The sequence below is a fragment of the Toxorhynchites rutilus genome, chromosome 2 (assembly GCF_029784135.1).
Source record: "Toxorhynchites rutilus septentrionalis strain SRP chromosome 2, ASM2978413v1, whole genome shotgun sequence".
Classification (NCBI taxonomy): Eukaryota; Metazoa; Arthropoda; class Insecta; order Diptera; family Culicidae; genus Toxorhynchites; species Toxorhynchites rutilus.
In genome coordinates this window covers 316,600,288-316,628,069 of record NC_073745.1, presented here as the reverse complement: position 1 = coordinate 316,628,069, position 27,782 = coordinate 316,600,288, and the positions used below count along the sequence as shown (strand labels likewise).

General features: G+C 36.4%; 1 protein-coding gene across 9 annotated transcripts in view; it reads right to left on the bottom strand.

Annotated features, from left to right (window-relative positions):
* LOC129764506 (protein split ends) overlaps nt 1-27,782 on the bottom strand; it is a 268,076-nt gene that overhangs the window by 168,682 nt on the left and 71,612 nt on the right. For 2 of the 9 annotated variants that reach the window (XM_055763633.1, XM_055763634.1), the window contains exon 3: nt 24,304-24,359. The exons of the other annotated variants lie outside the window; for them this stretch is intronic. In XM_055763633.1, coding sequence (XP_055619608.1) covers nt 24,304-24,334 — 31 coding nt within the window. In that variant the 5' untranslated portion in view covers nt 24,335-24,359. The remainder of the gene's footprint in view (nt 1-24,303; nt 24,360-27,782) is intronic. 9 annotated transcript variants of the gene reach the window in all.

Sequence of the window (27,782 nt, the reverse complement as noted above, 5' to 3'; positions counted from 1 at the left end):
TCTTTCTATTTCCACAGTACAATTATTTGGATTTTGAACTTTTCGGGCTGAACGTAAAACGATGCGTGCGTCTTCAATGATAGTTTTATTCTTCTGATGATTACAATTGATTCAATGTCTTATAAGCTCTGTTGTTTTTGTGTGTGTGTTTTCATTTGACAAGTTGTATAAATCGATACAAGGTAAGTATAATTCAAAGGTGAGTATATATTTTTAGGTGTAAGTGTGTTTGTGCATAATTTAATTAAATTGAGTTTTCCTTTTTTTCAGGTTTCTAATTATTTCTTCTTTTTCAGGTTTATCGTGAACATACATCGAATATATTTTTCATTGTTTTCACCTCTCTTGTGATTTTTTAATACTGAGAAATATATGAAATCTGCCCTAACTACCGCAACAAGATTTGTATGTGTGGTTGTGATACAAAACCATTGCATTACCCGTTTTTGCTATTGCTTTATATTTTTTGTTGTATTTGTGAATTAATAGTGAATGATTGGAATTAATTGTATGCTGACTATCCACTCGAGCTAACAGTAACTATTCCAAGCTACAGTACTATTTTGCGTGTCGAAAATTGTAATTTCATTATTCTGCTAATAATTGTTATCCTAAAATGTCGGAATATACAGAAGAAATATAGTATGTCATGTTTTTCAACAAAACCATATAAATCAAGTCATTGTTCACTAACTATTCATAAAGGGTCACTTGATCCGCTGTGGTAGGAATAAGCATGCATGAAACATCGGTAGGTTTAGTGTTAAAAAAATCAGCATTATGATTTCATGTGTACTTTACCTCAAATTATCTCGAAATGGTAAGTATTTTCAACATTTCAAACTTCATATTCAGTGTAATCAATGACGATACCTTTTATTTACCGATCCATTTCCATGTGTCACACCGATATTCATCAATAATTTTCAGTTAAACATTGAACTGCCTGCCAAAAGCTAAGTTTTGTTTTTTTGTTTGTTACAACCCATTCGATGGTTATGAGTACATATAACAAACGGTCCTTTTCATGGCTACCATTCTGTGTTTCAAAAGAGTTAAAATAACAGATTTTGACGTAAGACTACGTCTTTCATTTCTATACCGGGGTGTAAAATCAAAGTTTCGAAAACGAAAGCGTTACGCCGGTGACCGAGATTTTGAGCGTTAATAGCTCCTAAACAACTGAACGAAATGGTATGATAAACACTTCATTCGAAAGATAAAATGTCTACGCGTTATATACTTGTTGCTTTTTGATCCAAAAACTTGTTTCAATAGTCTTAAAATTGCTTTCAAAACAGGCTATTGAAATCACCAATCGGTATATAAGTGAGCGCCGCTCGGAAATCCACTCAGTTATAATTGAACAGCGATTGGAGTATGTTGTCGCTTCACCACAAGCTCTTCGTTTATCATGAAAGCGCGGATGAACGGTGTCACCAAGAGCCTGTTTGTGCACCTTAGGCCAGAAGGGAATCCATCAAGAGGAGAGTGATGCCACAAACGGTTCTCCGGGAAGAGATCGGAGTAGCCGCCACACACACACATACACGCGCGGAACTCTTCGTTTGGATGCCATTCAGCATCGAAAAAATTCCAGAAAGATTCAATCGTTGCTGAAAAATAATCTGCCAAAAATACCTTCATGTGAAAGAGTTTATTTTAATGTTTTATATTCATGTAACACTGCGACCAAGAATTTTTCAATCAAGTGCTATTAACAGGTGGTTATCGAGTTAGCATTAACCACTGGTGGGATTCGAGTATCGAGGAAAATCTGGAAAAATCTAATCGTTGCTGAAAAATAATCTGCCAGTTCCCTGGGAATTGAAAAATATATTCATACGAAAGAGATTATTCTAATGTTTTCTAACCATATAACACAGCGACCAAATACATTTGATTTTGTAATTTTTCAATCAAGTGTAATTAGCAGAAAAGCTTCTGAACATTATTCTTCGTAGGATATTTTCGTATCTAATATTGTATCCGCGTTTCGTTTCGCATCGCGAAAATTATATAATTTTCAACCGATTATTGCTCAGTCGCCGAAAGTTCACTCAGAGAGTTCATTCCCCTGTAGTTTGCCTTCCAAATTGCCATCGTAAACCACATCTTCTTTCGATGCAATCACGCACAAAAAGCATAATTAAGCGATATTCTGGTGGTGAAACACATTCTTTTTTCGTGAGGACATCGACAAGGCAACATCGTAATTTAACGAGCTGAAGGTGCTGGACGATGGGACAGCGAGGGATTCATTACCTGGCCTGACCTGACCTGAAACGCAATCAGTTTGTTTTAACTGTGAGGGAGCGCAGAAAAGCCGATCGATCAGAAGGAGAAGAGAAGGTAACCAAGAGGGGGAATCAGCATCGAAAAACGGTTCCCCGGGAAAACATCGAAGCAGCCGCCACACACACACATACACGCGCGCAACTCTTTTCGGTTGCTGGTTATCGAGAAGAAACCTGGAAGAAGTAATCGTTGCTGAAAAATAATCTGCCAGTTCCCCTTGGAATTGAACATTACATTCAAGCGAAAGAGTTTATTTTAATGTTTTCTATTCATATAATGCTGCGACTAAATACAATTGGTGCAGTGCAGTTAGCAGGAAAGCTTCTGAAGTTTATTCTTCAGTACACGATTTTTTGTATCCAATATTGGATGCATAAAACCTTGTGCCTCCAACGTAACGCTTTCGTTTTCGAAGTCCCCCAAATATTCATTTATTCATTCATTCAGAATGGATTCAGATTCAACTTCAAACAAATGATCTTTAAATCAACGATAGTCCTACGTCACCCTTGCAGTTATACCATAGATATAACCCACTTCCTGTTTTTGAGCAAAAAAAATACATGATTCCTTATCTTCTTGAGCTAATCCAAATACTTGGATGAAAAAACCGGAATTTCCATTTCCTAGGAGTGCAATAGAGCAATTCCAAATGAAATCGACAAATGACAAAACTTGAGTATTTTTGATTCGAATGAAAGTTTGTATTCCGTTTGGGTTAGAGGGAATATGACTTTTCCACAGTAATTAGGAATTTTTTTGACTCAAGCGTAACTTTTGAAAAGGGCGTATCGATTTGAGTAAGAAAAATCTTTAATAATTTATATCTCAAAAACTATGAGTCGTACCGAAATAGTGTGTTAGAAAGAGTTATAGAGTTTTGATGGTTGAATATGAAAAAAATGTACACTGAGAAAAAAATTAATACTCTTTTTTTATTTACAAAATAAAAATTCAATTTGCAATATCCAAAATACATATTTTTAAAATTTTTTTTAAATTTTTTCGTACAAAATAGAGATCAAGCAGAAAATTCAATAAATGGGCCTATGGTAAAACTATTTTTGACGAACTTTGTGGAACACTTCGAATTTTTAGGAATTTTCGAAACTTCGAATTTTTGTATGTTAATAATCATTTTTAGCCACAAATTATGAATCCTGATGTGATTTAAAAGTTATTATCAATCTCCTTCTAAATGTAGCCATTCTCGAAATATTTTAAAAAATATTTCTAATTTATTGTCTTTTTATAGTAAATAATTCCTTTTAATATGTTTGTCGTGTTATACCGTCTGTTCATGAAATTTTATGAATTTGCTTATAATTTCCAATAACTTTTCCAAATACATCATCATGGTTCATTTTTTGACTCAAGCGTAACTTTTGAAAAGGGCGTATCGATTTGAGTAAGAGAAATCTTTGATAATTTATATCTCAAAAAATATGAGTCGTACCGAAATAGTGGGTTAGAAAGAGTTATAGAGTATTGTTGGCTTAATTTGAAAAAATATACACTGAGAAGAAAAATTAGTACTCTTTTTTTAAAAAATTTTAATTTGCAATATCAAAAAATATATATTTTTTTCAATTTTTTCATATAAAATAGAAGTCATGTAAAAAATTTAAAAAATGGGCCCAAGATGGTAAAACTATTTTTGACGAAATTTGTGGAATATCGAATTTTTAGGAACAACCAACAATTTTTTTGATTGATTGAAGTTTGTATTGAGATAAAAAAGATTTTTTAGTTTCGCTACGTTTTGTATTAACCCACATGTCTTCGAATGTTTCGTAACGTAACTCCTAAACATATGTCTTTACCATAACGATGTATTTGGTAAAGTTGTTGGAAATTATAAGCGAATTCATAAAATCTCATGAACATGATGGTATAACACATATTTTTTTATATCGCAAATTAAAATTTTATTTTGTAAATAATAAAAGAGTACTAATTTTTCTTCTCAGTGTATATTTTTTTCAAATTAAGCCAACAATACTCTATAACTCTTTCTAACTTCGATATAACGTACATTTTACTTTCAAAATTGTACGTTGTATCGAATTGTACGTTATATCGAAGCATGATAAAGAACTCTGAAACGTAGTTTATATTACTTTATTGTGTTGCTGTTTGAGAATAAAATCAATAAGAAGACGAAGTCAGCTTTTCTCATGATGTTTCCCTTCGTTTTGTTGATTGAAGTTGATTAATTTAGAATCCGGAATCACAAAACAGTTGTATTTCGGTATTGGTTAAAGTAACAACACAAGCTTTAGTATCAAAATACAGATAATGTATTGTTCTTTCAGAAAAGAAATACTAAAAAAAAATTTTTTTTTTGGACTTTGGTAATGTGTACGTTATATCGAGGTAAAATGTACGTTATATCGAGTGACGTTATATCGAGGGTACGTTATAACGAGGGTACGTTATATCGAAGTTTCCCTGTATTTCGGTACGACTCATATTTTTGAGATATAAATTATCAAAGATTTCTCTTACTAAAATCGATACTACCTTTTCAAAAGTTACACTTGAGTCAAAAAATGAACCATAATGATGTATTCGGAAAAGTTGTTGGAAATTATAAGCAAATTCATAAAATTTCATGAACATGACGGTATAACACGACAAATATATTAAAAGGGATTATTTAATATAAAAAAAAAACAATAAATTAGAAATATTTTTTGAAATATCTCGAGAATGGTTGCATTTAAAAGGAGATTGATAATAATCTTTTTTGTTTTAAATAACATCAGGATTCATAATTTGTGATTAAAAATTACTGCTAACATACAAAAACTCGAAGTTTCCAAAATTCCTAAAAATTCGATGTTCCACAAAGTTCGTCAAAAACAGTTTTACCATCTTGGGCCCATTTTTTTAATTTTCTACATGACTTCTATTTTGTATGAAACAATTAAAAAAATAATAAAAAATATGTACCTTGGATATTGCAAATTGAATTTTTATTTTGTAAATAAAAAAAGAGTACTAATTTTTTCTTTCAGTGTACATTTTGTTCATATTCAACCATCAATACTCTATAACTCTTTCTAAGACACTATTTCGGTACGACTCATAGTTTTTGAGATATAAATTATCAAAGATTTCTCTTACTCAAATCGATACGCCCTTTTCAAAAGTTACGCTTGAGTCAAAAAAATTCCCAATTGCTGTGAAAAACTCATATTTCCTCCAACCCAAACGGAATACACACATTCATTGGAATCAAATATACAAGTTTTTAAAATCTGCATTTTTAGGACGATTTCATTTGGAATTGCTGAATACAATCATTACATCCTCTCTCATTGAAGATTCCTCATCGATCAATTGTAAGAGCCGGACGTCTATTGTTCGTGCTCTGTTAGTAATAAATCGAAGCTGTTTTTTTCCTTCTTCTAAAGTGGTTTTTAGTTGTTTTTTTTCTGCTTTCGTCGCAAGTGAACTGCACCAAAAGCAACAGGACGCGCCTCTCTGGGAAGCCCGGATCGGTGGCCTGTTCATTCGTTCCACTGAACGCCGTCAACAAAACAGAGAAGTACAACAATAGATTTTGCCGTCGCGCTATAGTGTTTACCTTGTAGCGCGCGGCTTTGTATCGCTCTCTAAATAGGGGTGTTCAAGGTTGTTCGGACACTTATAATTAATATTTTTTTTTGAAGAATTTTTTTTTGGAAAGCAATTTTAGTTTTGAAATATTTTTTTAGTTTACGTTAATTTTAAGTCTAAGTTAGTTTTAAGTTGAGTTTTTGCGCGCGCGCGTGTGTGTGTGCGTGTGTGTGAGAAAGTTTTTTTTTGTTTTTCATAGACGGTTATGGCGTTATGGCGTCTGCTGATGCTATTGTTGCGCGGACGCGCTATTACCAACAGTCCTCAAAGGCACCATGGGTTGTTTTCTTTCGGCCCAAGGAGAAATCGTTGAGAACTCTTGACATTTCAAGAGATTTGCTGCGTAAGTATCCGGATGTCTTGATACGTAAAGAGAGACCGGACAAACTGCGTGTAGAAGCACCGACTTTTGATGTGGCGAACAAGATTGTTGACCACGAGATTTTCAACAGGGAGTACCACATTTACATCCCTTCTCGAGATGTGGAGATAGAAGGCGTAGTCTCCGATGCGAGTCTGAGTGTTGAAGAATTGAAAAAAGCATCGGGTTGTTTTAAAAACTCCCTAATTGGTGAGCTTGTGAAGATTCTGGATGTTAGGCAACTACATGTAGCATCTTTGGAAGACAACCAAAAAGTCTATAAGCCTTCACACTCGTTTCGGGTGACTTTCGCTGGTTGTGTTCTCCCGAACTATGTGAAAGTAGATAGTGTTTTTTTTCCGGTGCGCTTGTTTGTACCGCGGGTCTATAATTGCACCATCTGTAAAATTTTGGGACATTCTTCCAGCCATTGCGGCAACAAGTTCCGCTGCGGTAAATGTGGTGAAAAACACAGTGAGGATTCTTGTACACAAACATTGGAAAAAAGTATCCACTGTGGCGAGAATCCTCACGCACTACAGGAGTGCCCAAAGTACAAACAGCACTCCGATAAAGTGAAGCGTTCTATCACAGGACGCTCCAAGCGGACTTATGCTGAAATGCTCAAGGCCGCATCAGCCGCTCATGATGAAAACCAATTTTCGGTTTTGTCAACTCAAGAATTGGACTCTGATTCTGATGAGGATCACACTACGGCTGCACCAGGACAAAGGATGATTCTCAAAAAGGAAAACTCTCTTCACCAATGATGCACCGTAAGAAAGTTAAAATGATCCTCAGAAGACTGTCTGATTCCAAGGATAATGGTAAAAAAAACTAATCCGAAGACTCCTTCTCAGCCAATTCCTGGTTGCAGTAAGGATTATACGCCGTTACCCAGAAGAGAGAGAAACAAAAACCGCTGCCCCTCGATCTTCTCATAGAAAATTCGCGTCCAATCGAGGATTGATAGCTTTTTCGGACATTGTGGACTTTATATTAAACACCCTCAATATTCAAGACCCCCTTAGAAGCCTTATTTCTGCCTTGCTTCCATCTCTGAAGTCTTATCTTAAGCAATTGACTGTTTCATGGCCCCTCCTTGCATCAATCATATCTTTCGATGGATAATTCACCTAACGTAGTAGGAGATATGATCAATCTGCTACAATGGAACTGCCGTAGTCTAGTGCCTAAACTAGACTCGTTCAAATTTCTACTTCAAAATTATGACTGTGATATATTCGCCCTTTCTGAAACATGGCTTTCTTCTGATACAGAACTCAACTTCCACGATTTTAACATTATTCGCCTGGATAGAAATGATTCTTATGGAGGAGTACTTTTGGGGATCAAAAAGTGCTACTCTTTCTATAAAATTCCTCTCCCAGCTCTATCAGACGTCGAAATTGTCGCGTGTCAAATAACGGCAAAGAATAAAGAACTTTGCATAGCTTCAGTATACGTTCCTCCAAATACTAACATTAGCCGTAGTCAACTTTGGAATCTAGTCTCGATTCTCTCATCCCCAGTTCTAATACTGGGTGACATGAACTCCCATGGTACTGGGTGGGGTGATCCTTATGATGACGCTAGAGCGGCTATTTTTTACGATTTATGTGACGATTTCAATTTAACTATCTTGAACACTGGTGAAGCGACACGAATTCCAAAACCTCCGGCTCGAGAAAGTCGACTCGACCTATCTTTTTGCTCAAGCTCGCTATCATTAGATTGTCAGTGGAAGGTCATCAATGATCCCCATGGTAGCGATCACTTGCCAATCAATATATCAATCAAGTGTAGCCCGCAATCCACTGAACCATCTCGAGTTCCATTTGATCTAACAAGGAACATCGACTGGCAAAAATTTGCAACGGCGGTAACAATTGGTGTCGAATCAATAGATATACTTCCACCATTGGAAGAATATCGATTTTTCGTAGATTTGATGTATAAAAGCTCATTGGAAGCACAAAGAAGAAAAGTTCCAAGTGCTCCGTTTAAAAGAAAACCAGCCACTCCTGGCTGGGACGACGAATGCACAAAATTGTATTTGAAAAAATCGGATGCTTTCAAAACTTTTCGTAGACATGGAACATCCACACACTTCGAGGAATATTCGAAGCTTGAAATACATCTGAAACAATTAATTAAAGCAAAAAAACGCGGTTACTGGCGCAATTTCATTGAAGGCCTTTCTCGTGAAACCTCAATACGTATCTTGTGGAGGGTAGCTCGCAACATGCGTAACCGCTCATCTACTAACGAGAGTGAGGAATACTCCAACCGATGGATATTCGATTTCGCTAAAAAGGTTTGTCCAGACTCAGTTCCAGCCCAACATATTCTTCGAGAAACGTCTCTAAGCGGTGGACCTCTGGACAGACCATTCTCAATGCTGGAATTTTCTATGGCTCTTCTTTCATCGAACAACTCTTCACCCGGAAGCGATATGATTAAATTCGTTCTTCTAAAAAATCTTCCCGATATCGCGAAAAGACGCTTGCTAGACTTATTCAATACCCTACTAGAAAACAATATTGTGCCACCCGAATGGAGACAGGTCAAAGTAATAGCAATTCAAAAACCTGGCAAACCAGCGTCTGACCATAACTCATAACGTCCGATTGCTATGCTCTCGTGCATTAGAACATTGCTGGAGAAAATGATCCTTCGAAGACTCGATCAATGGATCGAGACAAATAATTTGCTATCAAGTACACAATTTGGGTTTCGTAAGAGCAAAGGAACAAACGATTGTCTAGCGTTGCTTTCTACGGATATTCAACTGGCCTTTGCGCACAAGGAGCAACTGGCTTCAGTATTCTTGGATATTAAGGGAGCTTTTGATTCGGTTTCCATAGAAATTCTGTCAGACAATCTGGACAGATGTGAACTTCCTGGAATTTTGAATAACTTCTTGTACAATTTGTTGTCAGAAAAGCGAATGAACTTTACCCTTGGACAACTGACAACTTCCAGAAATAGTTATATGGGTCTACCCCAAGGCTCATGTCTCAGCCCCCTTCTTTATAATTTTTATGTGAAAGATATTGACAGTTGTTTGGCAGAACAATGCACGCTAAGACAACTTGCAGATGATGGTGTGGTTTCCGTCAGAGGTTCCCATGCCGAAAACTTGCAAAGACCATTGCAAAATTCCCTAGGTAACTTGTCTTCCTGGGCAAGGAACTTAGGGATCGAATTCTCGCCGCAGAAAACAGAACTGGTAGTGTTTACTCGAAAGCGGTTCCCAGCCCAACTGCAACTCAAGCTTTTGGGCAGAAGCATTACCCAATCATTGACCTTCAAGTACCTTGGTGTCTGGTTTGATTCAAAATGCACTTGGAATACCCACATTACGTATTTGAAGCAAAAATGTCAAAAGAGGGTCAACTTTCTCCGTTCGATTTGCGGCACGTGGTGGGGAGCTCATCCGGGAGATCTCATAACGCTTTATAAAACAACTATTCTATCTATTCTGGAGTATGGCTCTTTCTGCTTTCTCTCAGCAGCTAAAAGTCACCTTCTAAAATTTTGACGAACCAGCCAAATGTGTTGAAAGTCACTATAATACAGAAATAAAAAAAAAAAACCTTCTAAAATTGGAACGAATTCAATATCATTGTCTGCGTATAGCTCTCGGCTGTATGCACTCAACGCATAACATGAGTCTCGAGGTTCTGGCAGGAGTAACTCCTCTACAGAACCGATTCTGGGAACTTTCTCTCAGAATACTGGTGAAATGCGGTGTCACGAACACACTTGTGATTGAAAACTTTGAAAAAATTCTTCATCTAAATATACAATCTCGGTTTATGAGAATTTATTACCACTATATTTCGTCAGATATTTGTCTTCCATCGTTTACTCCAGATCGTGCTCACTTCACCATCAGCAGTTCCTCAATTGAATACGATCTGTCGATGAAACAAGCAATACTTGGGATTTCAGATCAGCTTCGACCAACTTTCATTCCCCGTATTTTTAACCGAAAGTACCAAAAAGTCAATTGCATGAAAAGATACTTCACTGATGGGCTCGCCTCAATGGATCCACTGGCTTCGGTGTTTTCAATGAAAATTCGAGCGCCTTCCGTAAACTGCAGGAACATTGTTCCGTTTATGTTGCTGAGCTGGCAGCAATCGACTTCGCATTGGGGATGATCTCCAACAAGCCTGCAGACCATTACTTCATTTTCTCGGATAGTCTCAGTTCGCTTGAGGCTCTCCAGTCGATGAAAACTAGTAGGCACCCATCTTATTTCCTCGCAAAAGTGAGGCAGCAGATGAGTGCACTGATCGAAAGATCTTATAAGTTAACCTTTGTATGGGTCCTCTCTCATTGCTCAATTCCTGGCAATGAGAAAGCGGACACTCTCGCAAAGGTGGGTGCCCAGGAAGGCGAATTGTTTGATAGACAGATTTCATACGATGAATTTTTCCAATTACTGCGTCAGAGTTCCCTCTTGAGTTGGCAAACCGATTGGGACACTGGAAGTCTTGGGCGGTGGTTATATTCAATTATTCCAAAGGTTTCTTCGAGAGCGTGGTTCAAAGGTTTGGACGTAAGTCGTGACTTCATTCGTGTAATGAGTAGACTTATGTCCAACCACTACTCGCTAGATGTGCATCTCCACAGAATAAATCTTGTTCAAAGCAACGTCTGTCGGTGTGGAAACGGTTACGATGACATCGATCACGCAGTTTGGCAATGTACGGATAATTACGCAGCCAGAGAGTACCTTTTGAATGCCCTTAGGGCCCAAAGAAGACAACCCTATGTTCCTGTTAGAGACGTGTTGGGAACTCGCGACATCTGCTATATGCAGTTGATCTATATGTTTGTGAAACGGACTAGCATAAGAATTTAATGCTTTTGTGTGTGTTTTTTTTTCTTTTTCGTTATTAGTTTGTTTGTCTTGTCCCCTCATCTCACCGTCGCCCCCCCTCGACAGATAGTCGAACACCAGATGCTATCCCTGGTCTTTATGCACAATGCTACAGTGCGTGCGGCAACTCTCGGTTGAGACAACGATACCTCATATCCATATCCCTAACCTGATCCATCCCACAAAAATTGTTGCCCCTCTAACCTCGAGTAAACCGCGAGTAATCGGTCGAAACCTACTAAACATAGATTTAAGTTGAAATTCTGTAAAAACAAATCATGAATTAGTGGCTCCGCAAAGCTCATGCGATTGAGCCTTACAAATAAATGAATTGGAAAAAAAAATCCTCTCTCATTTTGATTGCACCAAAACTATTCCCAGAGTTGATTCTTTACGTCCATATTTTAACTGAATCAGGCTTCATCCGTTGCAAACATTTTGCCCCACACTGTACCTGTGTGTTTTTTCACACATTTGTGCTCGATTTTAGTACAAATAACACACGACGGCCGGGGCTTGAAGCCCGAACCGGCTCAAGGAACGCTCGTCTCTTGACCAACTGGCTGGCAGGCTGGCTGCAGGGAGAGCAAGAAAAAACGAGATTATAAATGGCTTTGTTTTCGGAGCACCGCCGAGGAGCAGCACCATAAATCGAAGTTGCTTTGGCGAGCGCCCGATGAAGGCCAATTTGAGCCAATATAAACGAGTCGAGCGGGAGAAGTGGGGGAGACGGCGGCGAGACTGACTTTGCCGAGGCGATGTGACGGGGGGCAAAAAAACAATCAACAAACGTGACGAACACACCAATACACACACTCACTCAAATCGAATGTACAAAAGTAAATTGCGTGTGGAAGAAGAAAATGGGAATCACGGCGGCGAGCCAACAGCCATTGGATGTTTTTGTGTTTTGGTTTGGGTTTTATCTCTAAACTGACCAAACTTTTGTTCTGGTAGTAATCTGCTGTTCTTATTTTGCCTTTTCGCCCACAAAATTCGTTCGACGTGACGACGAACACGTGCAGTGTCTAAAAATTTGCCCCCAAAAAACACACGCATACCACCCAAACGCGCGTTGCAGACAGACAACAACATGATGGGGCTTAGTAAACATCCAAATATCACCAACAAAAAAGGAGAAGCTCATGCCAACGTAGACAACACAAACCGTGCGCTCACTGCTCGCCGCCCATGATAAGACTATTACGCATCAGAAAATTGTCGAAAATAATCAAATCAAGGTCAACCCCGTTTGATTTTTTTGCTTTCCTTGGGGTGGTTTCGTGGCGCATTATTTTCCGTCGACTCGGCACGAGGAACTGCCCATAGTCGTTTCATTCTGAGTGACAATTATCACGGCGGCGGTTGCTTTGAGCTTTTTTTTTGAAATGAAGTAATTTACGCACCCTGATTTGAAGAAGATTCGATTATATGATATTCGCATGTTTTCAACTTGGGTGATTTATTTATGACTGCGTGGGAAACCGAAAAAACACCGTTTTACTGTACTCCACAAACCTCCATTGGAGGAGTTTTCACGTTTTCTCCGAAATACTGTAGCTAAGCAGTTTATCGAACGCGGTTTTTACTAAGCATCCATCATCATAAGAACAATATTTGGATTTTTTGGAAGCGAATCGCTGCACTGTCGCTGACCAGAATATGTTTACATAAATTACCACGCGTTCCAGAGAATCCGCGTTCACCACTGGAATAAATTTGCACGAATGAACAAACAAACATCAGGGAAAAAAAGATTAAACCGGAGGGAGCATATGCTTGTTTCGGAGTGAAAAATGTTATTTTTATCCAAGTCCCACACACGGTAACAACTTTGGTAAACGGGAAGAGATGATTTGTTGGATGGTTTAAAAACAAACCTTGCTTCCCACACCAAGAGGACGCGATCCGCGAAAGTCGGTAGAAGATTACACCGAGAGTGGAAAATCTGTACGAGTTGTCTAATCCAGGAATGGAAACACGTTCCAACGAGGTTCATTCATTCCGATGCGGATGTCAGGACCTGAGAAAGAGCGACACTGGATGCAACCTTTGGTTAATAACGTAAGTGCTCCACGTCTTAGCAATATTTCTGATGTATCAGAATAGAAGAATAGCAGCAACAGGCAGAGATAAAAATACATTAAAAACAGTTTAATTGTACACTTTGATGTTGCCGACTGGTAAGAGCTTACCGCAGAAACTGGGATAAGTGCTAGCTCACAGATGTCAATCGGCTTGCAGCAGAATCTCTTTTTTCCAGTGTGAGCTGCCTTTAAAAAGTGTTTCTTTGTCCTATCAGTAGTAAAATTTCATGTATTTTCTAATCGTTCTGATACCACCCCATCAACCTTGTTCAACGAAGTCATTTTTTTTACCTGAACAATAGAAAAAAATCAAAGCTCTATCCTCTTTCTTGAGAATTAACTCGGCCTACAGAATATTCTGAAGACCGTTAAAAGCTTTCATCCGGTCAAGTGGACGTAGTAGACGTCAAGTAGATATATAAACTAATATGCTAATGAGATCAATAAACTCGAAAATCGACACACTTGTTCGTATGATTTACAACTCTTTTTTATGAAAAAAAAAACTCACCTGAAGTGACTTTTCTCAGTGAAATTTTAATTAACATGGAAAAGTATGCCATTGTTGAATCAGTCTAACAATACTTCCATTTGAAGAAAATATTTAATCTGAACAAAATTCTACTCTAGATGACTTTTCTCTCACTTATATAAAAACAAAATATCGGGCCTCACTTATATAAAAACAAAATATCGGGCCTCACTTATATAAAAACAAATTTGTGCCCAGACGAACATAGCATTTATCGTCCATTAGATTATTTATTTATTTTAGATAAATCCATGAGATCGTACAATACCATATGACCTTCAACTAAAGATGAACCGAAAAAAAATCCACGAATTAGTCTTCGTATATTTATTTCTTTTTTCAAATCTTTAAGTACATATTTTTATTTCGCACTTAGGGTGCACCACTCTAAATTAGGGTTATCTTAAAATTGAGATTTTTGTCGAATATACCAATGTTCAAAATCCTTCACCTTAGAAGCGCTGGACCGATTGCTAATCTCTTACCAGCAAATAAAAGATATTTGGGTGAACATTTCTAAGGAAAAGTCTAGTGGTTGTATTCCGTTTGTATGCTTTTATTTGAAAGACTTAAATTAATAGTTTTACGTAGGATTACGTCTGTCGGGAACATATTGGAGGTACAAATTGAAAAACGGAAAATCGGTCGGTCTGATGGGTCAATTGGCACAAGCCATCTATCCCAATTGCTCATTCAGTTCTACTGTCTAAAAGGAGCAAGCGGCGATTAATTGAGTCCGTGCAACAAGTATAAAAATCGTTTTCGGTGATGTTTTGGTGTTACCCGTGCGAGCGAATGTTTAGTGCGAGCAGTGCTTGTTAATGCTGAGAGTGCTATGTTACCATGGGAACGAATATTACTTGAAATTATGACGACGCTGTAGGTTTGCTGTAAAAGTTTCAGGCTCGAACAATATCGAATCGGTTTAATGTACTGTTGTTGTGTCCATATTTCTCTTCAATTGCGGAATCTGCTGGGCAAATCGATCGCCCGTAAATCGCTCACTAGAAATGCAGCGTACATGTGAGTGTACATAATATGATTTGACATATTGGATGCTTAGCGAAATTCCATTGCAATCCGATGTACCGCTCATGCATTGTGAAACTTTCTGTATCTCCGTGTAAGTGTAACACTATCTGGTAGCAGTTTTGTTGGAAAAAAAATAGACTCTCGCAATAATATGCAACAAATAATCCTACGTCAACTAATCGACTATGCGCTCGTGTTTCAGACACACCTCTTCGGTAACTTTTTTTTCTTATTCATGCTAATTTCAATGAATAGGCACTAATTCGAGAAAAAAATCTCCTAAACCGCTTGACCGATTTTTGATTTTTGACGTGGGACTACGTCTAACCGGAATATATGGGGGGTAAAATGAAAACCTAAACACAGAACATGCAGGTAAAAATGAAAGATTTCGAATGCTTATAACTCGAGCATTTCATACGGGATTGGAAACATATTTGCATCAATTGATAAGGAATATTTCTGCACATCTATCGCAATCAATAAAATGTTATTTTTCATTAGATAAACAAATGAATAACTGTAAAATGTTAAGCATTATCTCAACGCCCTAACTGTCTCGTTTTCATTGGCCCGATTTATGGTTCCCCAACACAGACATCAAAACCAAGTAGTCTTGAGGAAATCGGCATTGCAAACACATTGAAGTAGGAGGACTTTTGTTCTCACAATAATGTGTTCCCTAATACAGACTTCAAAACCAAGCAGCATTGGAGAAATCGACATTGCAAATACATGAAAATAGGGGGAATTTTCGTTCGCACCGAAATGTGTTTCCTAACAGAGATTTCAAAACAAAGGTGCCTGGGGGAAATCGGCATTGCGAATACATGTAAGTCGGGGGTATTTTTGTTCCGACTAAAATGTGTTTCCCTAACACAGACTTCAAATCAATGGAGCGTGAGAAAATTGGCATTGCAAATACATGCAAGTCGGACGCATTTTTATTCCGACTGGAATATGTTTCCCTAACACGGTCTTCTAAACTTAGGAACCTGGGAAAATCGACCAGACACTAGAGAGGCGAATGATCTTTCAAGTTTGGCGCCTTTATAGTACAAAAAGTAGAAGCTGAAGTTGTTGATTCATGCAAGCCAGGGGTACTTCTGCACTAACACAGATTACAAAATCGGGTACGAATACAATACTTTGGCTCGGTTATTCAAGATTGCATTGAATGATATGCCTTCATGCCTTCATGCCTTCATATTTTTACGCATACCATTTGATGATTAGGCAAAATGTGGATAACCATTTGCTGCGATACTATATGCGTTCGACGTACATGTCAAAATCGAAACTGAGTGCCTGAAGTTTATCAAATCAAGCAAATTCGGGGTTCGACAAGTACGTACACTTAAGAGATGCAAACTTCAGAAGGAAATGTAAAATACAATAATCGTTTGATAACTCGCCCGTTCAAATATTTTGTTAGTACTAGGCATCATACCAAACGTAAAATAACAGTCATTTAATTTACTTGTAACGCAGAACCATAATCTATCACAATGAATGAATTGACCTTACATGGCATTCGTTGAATCTTTTTACTCACAAAGCAAATATATTGAATTCGGAATTTGTTTCATTCAATCAAAAATTTAAAAAATACAAACAAATGATTACTAACCTAAGGTAGACCCACGTCGACCTTGCGGTTATATCATAGATATAACCCACCTTTTTTTACAATAAATGGAAGGTATTTGTTGAAATTTTATAGGAAATTTATAATCTGCGCTCCGAGTTTGTTCTGATATATAGATATTAGGTTAGAGAAAAAGTAATGAAAAAGTAATTAAGGGGGTATTCTAGTGTAGAGACACGAATTTCGGACGTTTTTTCGAACTCCGTAAAAATAAAACAAAGAATATTTTTACTATCCATTATATCATTATTCGTTTATCTATCTTTCAACAATAAAACAAAAATAGGACGGAAAAAAAATATTCATAATTAGAATAGTTACATGCTGGTGAAGTGAGGGTGTTCAAAAAAAAGTTGTGCCATGGCGTACACGATTCCAGTCCTTCTGGTTATCTGAAACAAAAAAATCGAACAGATTCTGAATCAGTAAAGATGTCGCTATAGCATGAACCTCGGACAAGTCAAAAACATGGGTTTTAACAAAATGGCGGCCGTTTGAAAACAAAAATGCTTTTTAAAACGTTGTTTTTGCGTTTACCGATTTTTTAAAAATAGTAAAATTAAAAAGTTATCATTTTTTATTGGTTCATGCGATAGAGAGATGTATGCAGATTATTTTCATATAAATTTGACATAAATCGGTTCAGTAGAACTTGAGATATCGTGTACGCCAGTTAGAAAAAAACTAGTTCCGAGAGAAACGCGTTTGAAGTTCATTGTGATGGCCGTAACAGGTTAGATACCACATCACTAAGATGGCTCTAACTAGGTAAATAATAGGATTTTCGATAAGTCCTTTCTAGAGTATATTCTTGAATGCCTAAACTACAGAAATATGGTAAAAAAAAAATTTCGATTTTTTCAGATTTCTAGACTAGAATACCCCCTTAAAAAAAAGGAAAAAAAATTGGGTGAAATTAAAAACTATTTTTAATATGCTTCGGATTGTCCGATTTGGGTCTAATATGCACCGTTTTGTTGTAAAATTGGTTGCTAGCAATAAATGGCGATAAACTCTAGCAATAAATTTTTACAATCTTCACTTCATCCCAATTATCACTCTTTGTTAAGTTGTTTACTGTTGCAGTACCGACACCATACATACCAATCGCTATTTCAGCGGCCCTGGCTTGTATTTTCGCACTTATAAATCTCCTTGCTGACCTCCATTTTAACACCCTGTATATCACAACTGAATGGAAAAAAAAACAAAGAACGGCAGAAGAATTTTATTTTAGTGTGAATGTCACATTTACAACGTGCCTAAACTTGAAATTGTATGATCGATATTACGCGAGATATTGATCACTAAAACCAGCTATCGAGAAAATAATGGATAACTTTTTCCCCAACCTAATATTATTTACATAAAAAATTAAATAAACTAAATTTATGAGAGTATATTTCATTAGATTACATCTTATTCCTAAGCGATTGCATGCCAAATAAAAAATATAACTTTCTTATATTTATAGATAGAGGTAAACATAGTTCGACAATGTTGTAGTCCCAGTTATTTGACTCAATGAGACATCTTTGTAGAACAAGGTTTTTTTTCTATCTTTTGAAATAACCGATATAGCGGCTTTTTTCTAAGTTGCGTTACGGTCACCATGAAAAAAATGGGGTGACATTGCGCATTTCGAAACGAGTAATATTTGTTCGTTTCGACCAGTTTGACTTAGCTTTGTTTATAAACCCAAAAATTTTACATTTTTCTACGAGACAAATTTTGCTCTAAATCTAGTACACTGAAAATAATACTTAAAAAAGATACATAATACTAAAACAAATTCGATTTAAGGTTGAATTTTCTCGAGTTATTCGTTTCGAAATGCGCAATGCCACCCCTGTTTTTGCTCTAACTTTTATATTTCAAATTCTACATACAAACTGTCTTCGAAGGATTTTTAGAGCTTACTAATACAAACATTTTGCGATACAGAACTTGTCAATATCACAACTTCAATCAATTTTTTGTGTTTGAGTAAATTAAAATTGAAAACATGAGTTCTTGGGTGAAAAACCATCAATAGCTCTGAGTAGGATTAAGATATTGGCATGTTCTGCAACTTAGGAAAAAAGCGCTAAATCGATTATATTAAAAGATAGAAAAAAGCTATGTTCTAAATAGTTGTTTAAAATAATTGGGGCTACAACATTTTCGAACTATGTTTATTTCTATTTATAAAGATTAGAAAGTTAGATTTGTTAATTTCATCGACAATTTTGGTCACCTTATTTTTTTATCATATGTAACAACTTCGTCAAAGACAGTTTTTGTCTAAAGAATAAATATCTCCCACAAAGATGTTTTTAACTAAGTCTCATTAGGCTAACCATGAAAAAACGGTGTTTTACTCTAACTTTAATTTTTAAAATCAATACCAACATTTTGCGATGCAGAATTCGTCAATATCTTAATCCTGCTCAAAGTTATTGATGGGTTTTCACCCAAAAACTCAATTTTATTTTACTCAAATACAAAAAAATAACATATCTTTTAAAATTACATATTATATAAAGTGAAATTTGTTCTTTCAAATTCTGTCAAGTAATATTTTTAATGTTTGCCCCAGAATGAATAGCAAACAATGAAGAGAGCGTATTTTTTGGGAAAAAATATCAATAACTTTGAGTTAAGTGGAGATATTGACAAGCTCTGCATCGCAAAATGTTTGTATTAGTAAGCTCTAAAAGTCTTTGCAAAACAGTTTGTATGTAGAATTTAAAATATAAAACTTAGAGCTAAAAACAGTTTTTTTTCATGGTGACCCTAACACAACATAGAAAAATGCCGCTATATCGGTTATTTCAAGAGATAGAAAAAAATCTTTGTTCTACAAAGATGTCTCAAATAACTGGGACTACAACATCGTCGAACTATGTTTACCTCTATCTATAAATATAAGAATGTTATATTTTTTATTCAAGGACAATTCTGGTCACCCTATTTTTGATAACATTAAAATGACCGCTCTATTATATGTAACAACTTTGTCGAAGACAGTTTTTGTCTAGAGAATAACTATCGCGCTCTAAATGCTAATTTCCACTCACTTAAATGCATCTCCTGGACCATTGTGCAATGGTTAGACAACGACTGAATGAGTAAGAAAAATTCCTTGAATCAGATTAAGGTGAAGGTGGAAGCTAGCCATTGTAGTAGTATAGGTAAACCCACGTGTAAAAATGGGGTAATAGTGTTTGTGAGAGAAGCAAAGCAAAGCACACGTAAATAGATCAATTCACTTATCAGACTGTGTGGCGCTTCATTGACACGAGTCTTTGAATACATTTGAAAAAAAAAATAACAATTCAATACTAAAGTAAAATGTATGAACGATATGTTTCGATGAACAGTTGCAAATATAAATATTTATGGAAGTTAGTTGCTCATTTTGGCCAGCACAGTTTGAGAAGAACGGATTGAACCAATCAGAACGTGGGATTTTCGTTTAGATAATCCTTAGCATTTTCCAATCATTCAATAAGTATGTTTCGACAAAATTATAATTTCCCATTGTGATAGATGCATAAAAATATTTCCTCCAATCGATTGATGCAAACATTTCTGCGATCTATCAATAGGTGGTCCAGTTATAAGCGTCAAACGCGTCATGATTTCGTTGCAAGCTAACTTTTTAGATGTTCATTTTACACTCTTTATAGCTTCAGCCGATTGATCAGACAACAATCTTCTTTGTTTTTTTTGCATCACGATCTCGCGTTTTGGTAAAACATTCCATCCAAACAGCACGGATTTGCTATCAATAGTTGCACCACACTTCGTATTGTTTAGATTCCAGCCATTGCGTTTTGTTTTATTTCTATGTTTGAAAAAACTCTTACACAAAGAAATTCGTGTTTTCCATCTTATTTGTCTGACAAGAACATCTGATAGTTGGTTCTAAACTCTGTCATGTATGATTTCTTGACTCATTTGACGAATTTCATGCCAACCCGACTGGCCGTTGGCAGCACTATTCAGATAGCAGTGAAACGTTGTGGGTGTAAAGACATGAGTCATTCAAGCAACTTTGCATACTTGAAATATTCGAAAAATAATTAGACTACGTTTTTGAAAAAGCCATTTTTTTTCTTAATTTTTTACAAAAATTTATAACTTAAAAACTATGATACCGACAAAATTCACGTCAAAGGATGAAATGTAGGAGATTGTTTAAATTTTTACACAAAAATACCAAAAATTGTTTGGAAAAAATGTCGCTGAAAAAAAATTTTTTTTTAAATTAAAATTCATTTTTCTCAAAAACGTATTTTTTTTTAAATTCCCAAATATATATATATATTGGATTGGGGAAAAAGAAATGTCGTACATTGTCAATATATGGCAACACTTAAACATATCTTGTGTTGTACTTATCACATCGGGTCATACTATACGGCTATTTGAAGACGACAATCTGTGCTACAAGTGTCGTTTTGACAGTGTTGTGATTGTCTCTTTCAGTCTCAAGTTATAGCGCCCCAAAGATGGAGTCCACCAAGCAAGAAATTCGCCATATTTTACGTTTTCACTACCTGCGTGGTAAAACTGCAACGAAAAAATTCGTGTAGTTTATGGACCCGATACTGTAACGATTCGCACAGCACAGCGTTGGTTTGATCGATTTCGTTCTGGTGTAGTGACTGTCGAAGATACACCCCGTACTGGTAGGCCAATCGTCGTGGAAACCGATAAAATCGTTGAAATCATCCAAGTAGACCGGCATGTGACCACTCGCTCGATTGGCCAGGAACTGGGTATAGACTATAAAACCGTTTGGAACCATTTGCAGAAGATTGGATTCTAAAAAAAACCTGGATGTATGGGTGCCACACGAGTTGACGCAAAAAAATCTTTTAGACCGAATCGACGCCTGCGATGCACTGCTGAAACGGAATGAATTCGACCAATTTTTGAAGAAGATGGTGACTGGTGATGAAAATTGGATCACGTACGACAACCTAAAGCGAAAAAAGTCGTGGTCGAAGCGCGGTGAGCCGGCCCAAACCATCGCCAAGCCCGGATTGACGGCCAGGTAGGTTTTGCTGTGTGTTTGGTGGGATTGGAAGGGAATCATCCACTATGAGCTGCTCAACTATGGCCAGACCCTCAACTCGGTTCTCTACTGTGAGCAGCTTGACCGTTTGAAGCAGGCGATTGACCAGAAGCGACCAGAAATGATCAATAGAAATGGTGTTGTTTTCCACCAGGACAACGCTCGACCTCACACATCTTTGATGACCCGCCAGAAGCTACGGGAGCTCGGATGGAATGTCCTATTGCACCCACCGTGTAGTCCGGACCTGGCTCCAAGTGATTATCATCTTTTCCGGTCCATGCAAAACGCTCTTTGTGATACTAAGTTGGCCTCAAAAGAGGCTTGCGAAAACTGGCTGTCTGAGTTTTTTTTGCAAATAAGGAGGGGGAGTTTTATAACGGGGGGAAAATGAAGTTGCCTTCTTAATGGCAACAAGTTAGCGAACAAAACGGCGCATATTTGACTTGAATTGGATAATATTAAGTATGTTAAATAAAGCGTCAAATTTCGATCAGAAATACGACATTTCTTTTTCCCCAACCCTATATATGAATAGCCCTTTGAAAAAAATACAACTAATCCTAATTCTGTTTAAAGTCAGGATAGCGATATAGTGTATTCGACAAAGTTTTAGATCTTATTGAAATATGAACTTATGTCGAAGACGTCAACTTTCTTTCTGTTATAGTTTTTGGAATATAAGTCATTTTTGTATGAAGACTCCTGAAAAAAATAATGTTTGCTCGTAACATTTTTGTGTTAAAATTCTCACGTTTGATATGTTCTTGACATGTTTCTAAATAGAGAAAACTTACCAGAGCATGTGAACTGCGATAAAACATGTAAACATAAAAATGTAACAAATTGAACATTAATAGTATTTTTTCAAAGAAAAAAAATTAAAAAGTTGTTCGAAAAACTTTTTCTATGTAAATTGGCTCATCGACCGAAGTATGGAAAACTTGTTGGAAATCTTAAGGGTTATTTATGTGTATTTTTTCAGAATTTTAAAAGCATATGTTTTTGAGATAAATGAATTTAAATTTTTAGAATATTTTTTTCAATGATTTTTTTTTCCAAAAAATCTTTGGTAATTTTTAATGAAAACCAAAATAATTTCCTACATCGGACATTGGACGATGGCCACATTTACATAGAAAAAGGTTTTCGAACAACTTTTTAATTTTTTTTTTCATTGAAAAAATGATATTAATGTCTGATTCGTAACATTTTTATGTTTGAATTATCGCAGTTTACATGCTCTGCTAACTTTTCTCTATATAGAAACATGTCAAACGTGAGAATTTACACACAAAAATATTACGAGCAAAACATTTTTTTTCATACAAAAATTACTTATATCCCAAAAACTGTAAAAGATAGAAAGTTGATGTCTTCGACAAAAGTTTATTTTTTCACAAGACCTGGAACTTTGTGGAATACATTATATCGCTACCTTGACTTTAAACAAAATTAGTATAAGTTGTATTTTTTTCAAAGAAAACATGAAAAAGTTATTGTTCGAAAAACTTTTTCCCTGTAAAAGTGCCCATTTTCCGATGTATTGTTGGAAATTGTAAGGGCTATTCATCTATATATTTTTGGGAATTTAAAAATACGTTTTTGAGAAAAATGAATTTTAATTTTCTTCTTCTTCTTCTTTCTTTGTTTTTAAGAGGCTTTAAACTTTGCAGTTCATTCGCCTCTAAGGTTAATTTTTTTAAAAAATTTTTTTTGTCTGCGAAATTTTTATTTTTTTGTAAAAATTTAAACAATTTCCTACATTTCATCCTTTGACAAGAATTTTGTAGGTATCATAGTTTTTCAGTTATATTTTTTGTAAAAGATTAAGAAAAAAAATGGCTTTTTCCAAAAAGTAGTCTAATTCTTTTTCGAATATTTCAAGTATGCAAAGTTGCTAAAATGACCCATGTCTTTACACCTACAACGTTGAACTGCTATCTGAGATGGTGCTGCCAACTCCTAAGACGAGTTGGCATGAAATTCGTCATTTCTTACTTTTCAAAAATATGTTCTCCTTCTTCGTAAGTTTCAAATAGTTTCGACAAGTTTGACTTGACCTGCTTGGTCGGAATGTTGAACTTTCAGCCATAAACCCAAAAAACACAGCTATTCAACCATTTTCAACTTAATTGTTACCCTCGATCTCTTCCATCATAAAACATAAAAACAATCATCATACAGACATGGCTACCTACATCTAATTTGGGGCGCACACGTATCCACAGCACAACATCGATGCATCATCATCGTTGAGTTGCAACCAAAAAGGTTTTGTTGGGGTATGATTGCCAAAACAACAACCCGTAATCACCTTGAACCGTGCCATAGCGATATTGCAGTAGCAGCAGCTGACGAAGTGTTGTTCAAATGAAATCGGCACCAACGCACGCGTGAGCCACTCACTAACGCAAGCACCAACATCATCACCAACAACAACAACAACAACAGCAAGGTAAGTATGAACACACACAACCGCACAAATGCACACACACGGAGGAGGAGGAGGCAGACGTTACTAATTATCTTTCCTCTATCGGCGAAGGTGAACAATTAGGTTTCGCATGCGAGCGTGACTTAGCCCGCAAGTCATGAGGGGCGAGAGGTGGGGTGGTGGTGATGTTGTGATTCGAAACGCAGTTGTTGTTTCAGTTTCCATGATTGGTTATGATCTTACATGCGAAGGTTCAATTCTATTTTTGAGAAATGAAAACAAAAATTTCGGACGAGAAATTTTTTATTGGTTATAAGACGCATACCTTTTAGAAACAAGTTAGAATCTATTATCATATGTGGGTACACTATCCGTCATTACCTGAAATTATAGAGAGAGAGAGAGAGAGAGAGAGAAGAAAAAAGTGGGTTAGTAACTGTCAACATGAAAAGCTGCGTGACATACATAACACAAACAGAATGTTCCCAGAATAGGAAACTGAATTTAATTTTTTCTTTAAAGTTCATTAGCAACTCAATGGTGCGACCCACTGCGCGCTAATAATACAATCATTCCCTTAAAAACTCCGCCTCTACCGTTCACTCACGACTTCTGGCGAATTTTCGGTGTCCCCTTCTAATCAAAAAGCGTCAAACCGTCAAATTCTCAGGTCATTGTTGCGTGTTTTGAAAGGGGTAGTAGTAGTTGGATTATTATATTTTTGTATACCTACTGTTTTTTCAAACTACGGGTCACGACGACGACGCCGCGAAACAGCAGCGAAACTAACAGCAGACGCGCGAGTCGGGAACTCGTGAGAAAAGTACATTGGGCTGGTTTTATTTTTACACCATCCCCGAAACAAAAACCCTCACCATCAACAGCAAGCAAGCAAATTCAACCAAACCAAATCAAGCGAAGCCCACAGAAGGATGACCTTGTTTCGTTGTCGCGTGGAAACAAAGCACTCACCTCCTAAACACGCGCCGCCATTATTGTTGTGTTTAGATGATTATGTGTGAAACTGCTTTTCAAGCTTTCAAGCAAAAGAGTTGAAGGCTGGCCACCAAATTCGAGACGCTCCTAGAGCTTGAGAATTTTCGGCTGACTGAGGTAGTAATTAAAGCTGAGAATAAAGCTGTTGCTATACAGAAAAAAAACATGACTTGTTTCTTTTGTTCACTGTTCCGTATCAGTCGATTCCTTAATCCTAGAGAATTCCGTTGTGCCTCATAATTCACCAGAGCTAATACATATGAGAGGGATTCCGCACCAACTAGTGCGTTGGATTGACTACACCCTCTCAGAATTCGTTTTGGTGGATGTGGATATATTCGATAGTTTAGCACTATTGTATACTCAATTCATCCAAAATAAGTATAGACTAAGCTCTGGTAAAAGAAAATTTGTTTGCACTTTTAAAAGTAAGACTACATTTGTAACGAATTTTTGAGATAATTCTAACGCCTTTATATCTGGACCACTTATTGAAAGACCGCAGAAATCGCTCAGATCAATCGATTGGAAATATTTCTACGCATTTATCACAATGAGGAAAACTTGTGGAAACGATTGAACAATCGAAAAATGACAATCATTATCCAAACGGTAATCCCAGGTTTTGGTTGATCCAGTCAGTGCTTCTCCAACTGCGCCCAACAAAACGATCGTGCATCAATTTAATCACGGGAAAGAAGAAAAAAATTGTAAGGGGTTGTATCTAGGACACGACCGCTTATTTTCGATGTAGATGTACGCAATTACATCATGCAATCCACTTGTTTACCACTTCGAATATTATTTTAGAATGCATCGAAATTATGGTAATAGATTATGTTCTTCGTTACTAATAAATTTGATGAACGTCCCTTTACGTTTGATACAATGCCTAGGACTACTAAAATATGTGAACGAAGAATTGTCAAACGATCATTGTATTTTACATTTTCCTCCGAAATTATTGCACATCTCATGTTTACGTAGTCCTCGAACCGCGAAAGTTCATTCGCCTCTAGTATCTGAATTGACGATTTTCCCAGGCTTCTCAGTTTAAAAGTACGTTTTAGGGAAACATATTCCGGTCTGCACAACGACAAGCGAGTACAAAAGTACTCGACACCAAAAAATACCCCCGCAAAGCGGATTTCCACAGGTACATCGATTTTGAAGTCTGTGTTGGGGAAACCATAAATCGGGCCAATCAAAACATGGCAGTTAGGGCGATTAGATAACACTTGACATTTTACAGTTATTCAATTGTCCATCTCATGAAAAATGACATTTTAATAACTGTGATAGACGAGTACAAATATTTCCTATCAATTGATGCAAACATCTTTCCGATTTGTTAAGGAATGTTCGAGTTATAAGCATTCGAAAAACGGGTAGGGTTAGCACACAAATGGGCATTACAAATGTATGGGAAAAAAGGAAGTTCTTCCAGTTTTCATAAATTTAAACCGTTTAGAGATTAGCGAATTTTAATGTATAGCATATCAAACAAATCTTCGGTTGGTATGCAAATCATGAGAATTCGTTCACAGTGAAAATTAACGTTAACTTTATTTCATAAAAACGTGATCTTTTTTTCTGATTTGGCACCCTTCCTGAAAGACGTAGTTCTACGTCAAAAAAAGCAGTCCAATAAATACAGCCTCTGTTGCAGCAGTTTATGATTTACTATCGTGCTGAACTGACGTGCAAAGCAGCTTGCTTAAGAATGCGTTTTCAGAATATGCACAAAGCAAGCTCAGTGCAGAGCAGAATGCGTTCCTGGAGGACATGTCGATACAGAGCTGAATAATTCAATGAATAATATTCATATCGCAAATCGAAAAACAGTCTTGAAAACTTCAATAAACTTTGTATATGGATAATTTGCTGCTTTGGCAAAACACAAGGTATTTGTGTTTACATCGGTTTAAAAAAAAATTCAACAAACAGACTTTTTGCAGAGTTTTAAAGTTTTCTGTAATCCCGTGTAACGCATTCTGAAGCAAGCCGCTTTGCACGTCAGCTCAGCACGATAGTAAATCATAAACTGCAGCAACAGAGGCTGTATTTATTGGACTGCTTCTTTTGACGTAGAACTACTACGTCTTTGAATTATGAATTATAAATAATTATACTTCTTCATTCAAACACAAATATCTCTGTATGGAAAGTACCTACAGGAATGTTCTAGGAATCAAATGAATGCTGGTTGCTGGTTAATAAGGATTTGCTGTTGTTTCAGTTAGCAAAAAAAAATTGTGTTAGTCCACAAAACTTTGATTTGTCTTATTTCTTCTCGATATTATATTCATTTATATCTAAATACACCAAGATGAAAATGTGTTCGTAAAATATTTCAAAACATGAAAGATGAAGTTTTATAATGATTTGAAATGAAAGTTTGAAATGATGTACACCCCATCTTCATGCGTAGATTTTTCACGAAGTTACGGCAGTTTGAAAATTATTTAAAAATTTAAACTTTGTACACTGTCTCTCTTTATTTTCGCTGAGTGTATATTGAGTGATATTTTTTTCCCTAAATTCTCCGTTACATCGGGCACCAGGGAATAGAAAGACCATGTGTAGCGGGTTTACACCCTCACTGGGTAGATGTCGCTCGAAGATTTCCTCAGTTGAATCGTAGCTTTGAAAATTACTTCACAATTTTCAATCGGGGTTTTGAAGGCTACGAGACATTTTATTACATAAATATATATATTTATTTCACCAGCAAGTGAATTGAATGAATGACATTCGTAGAGCAATTCCCCTGATACCAACAATTTCGTGGTGAAATGCATCAATTTG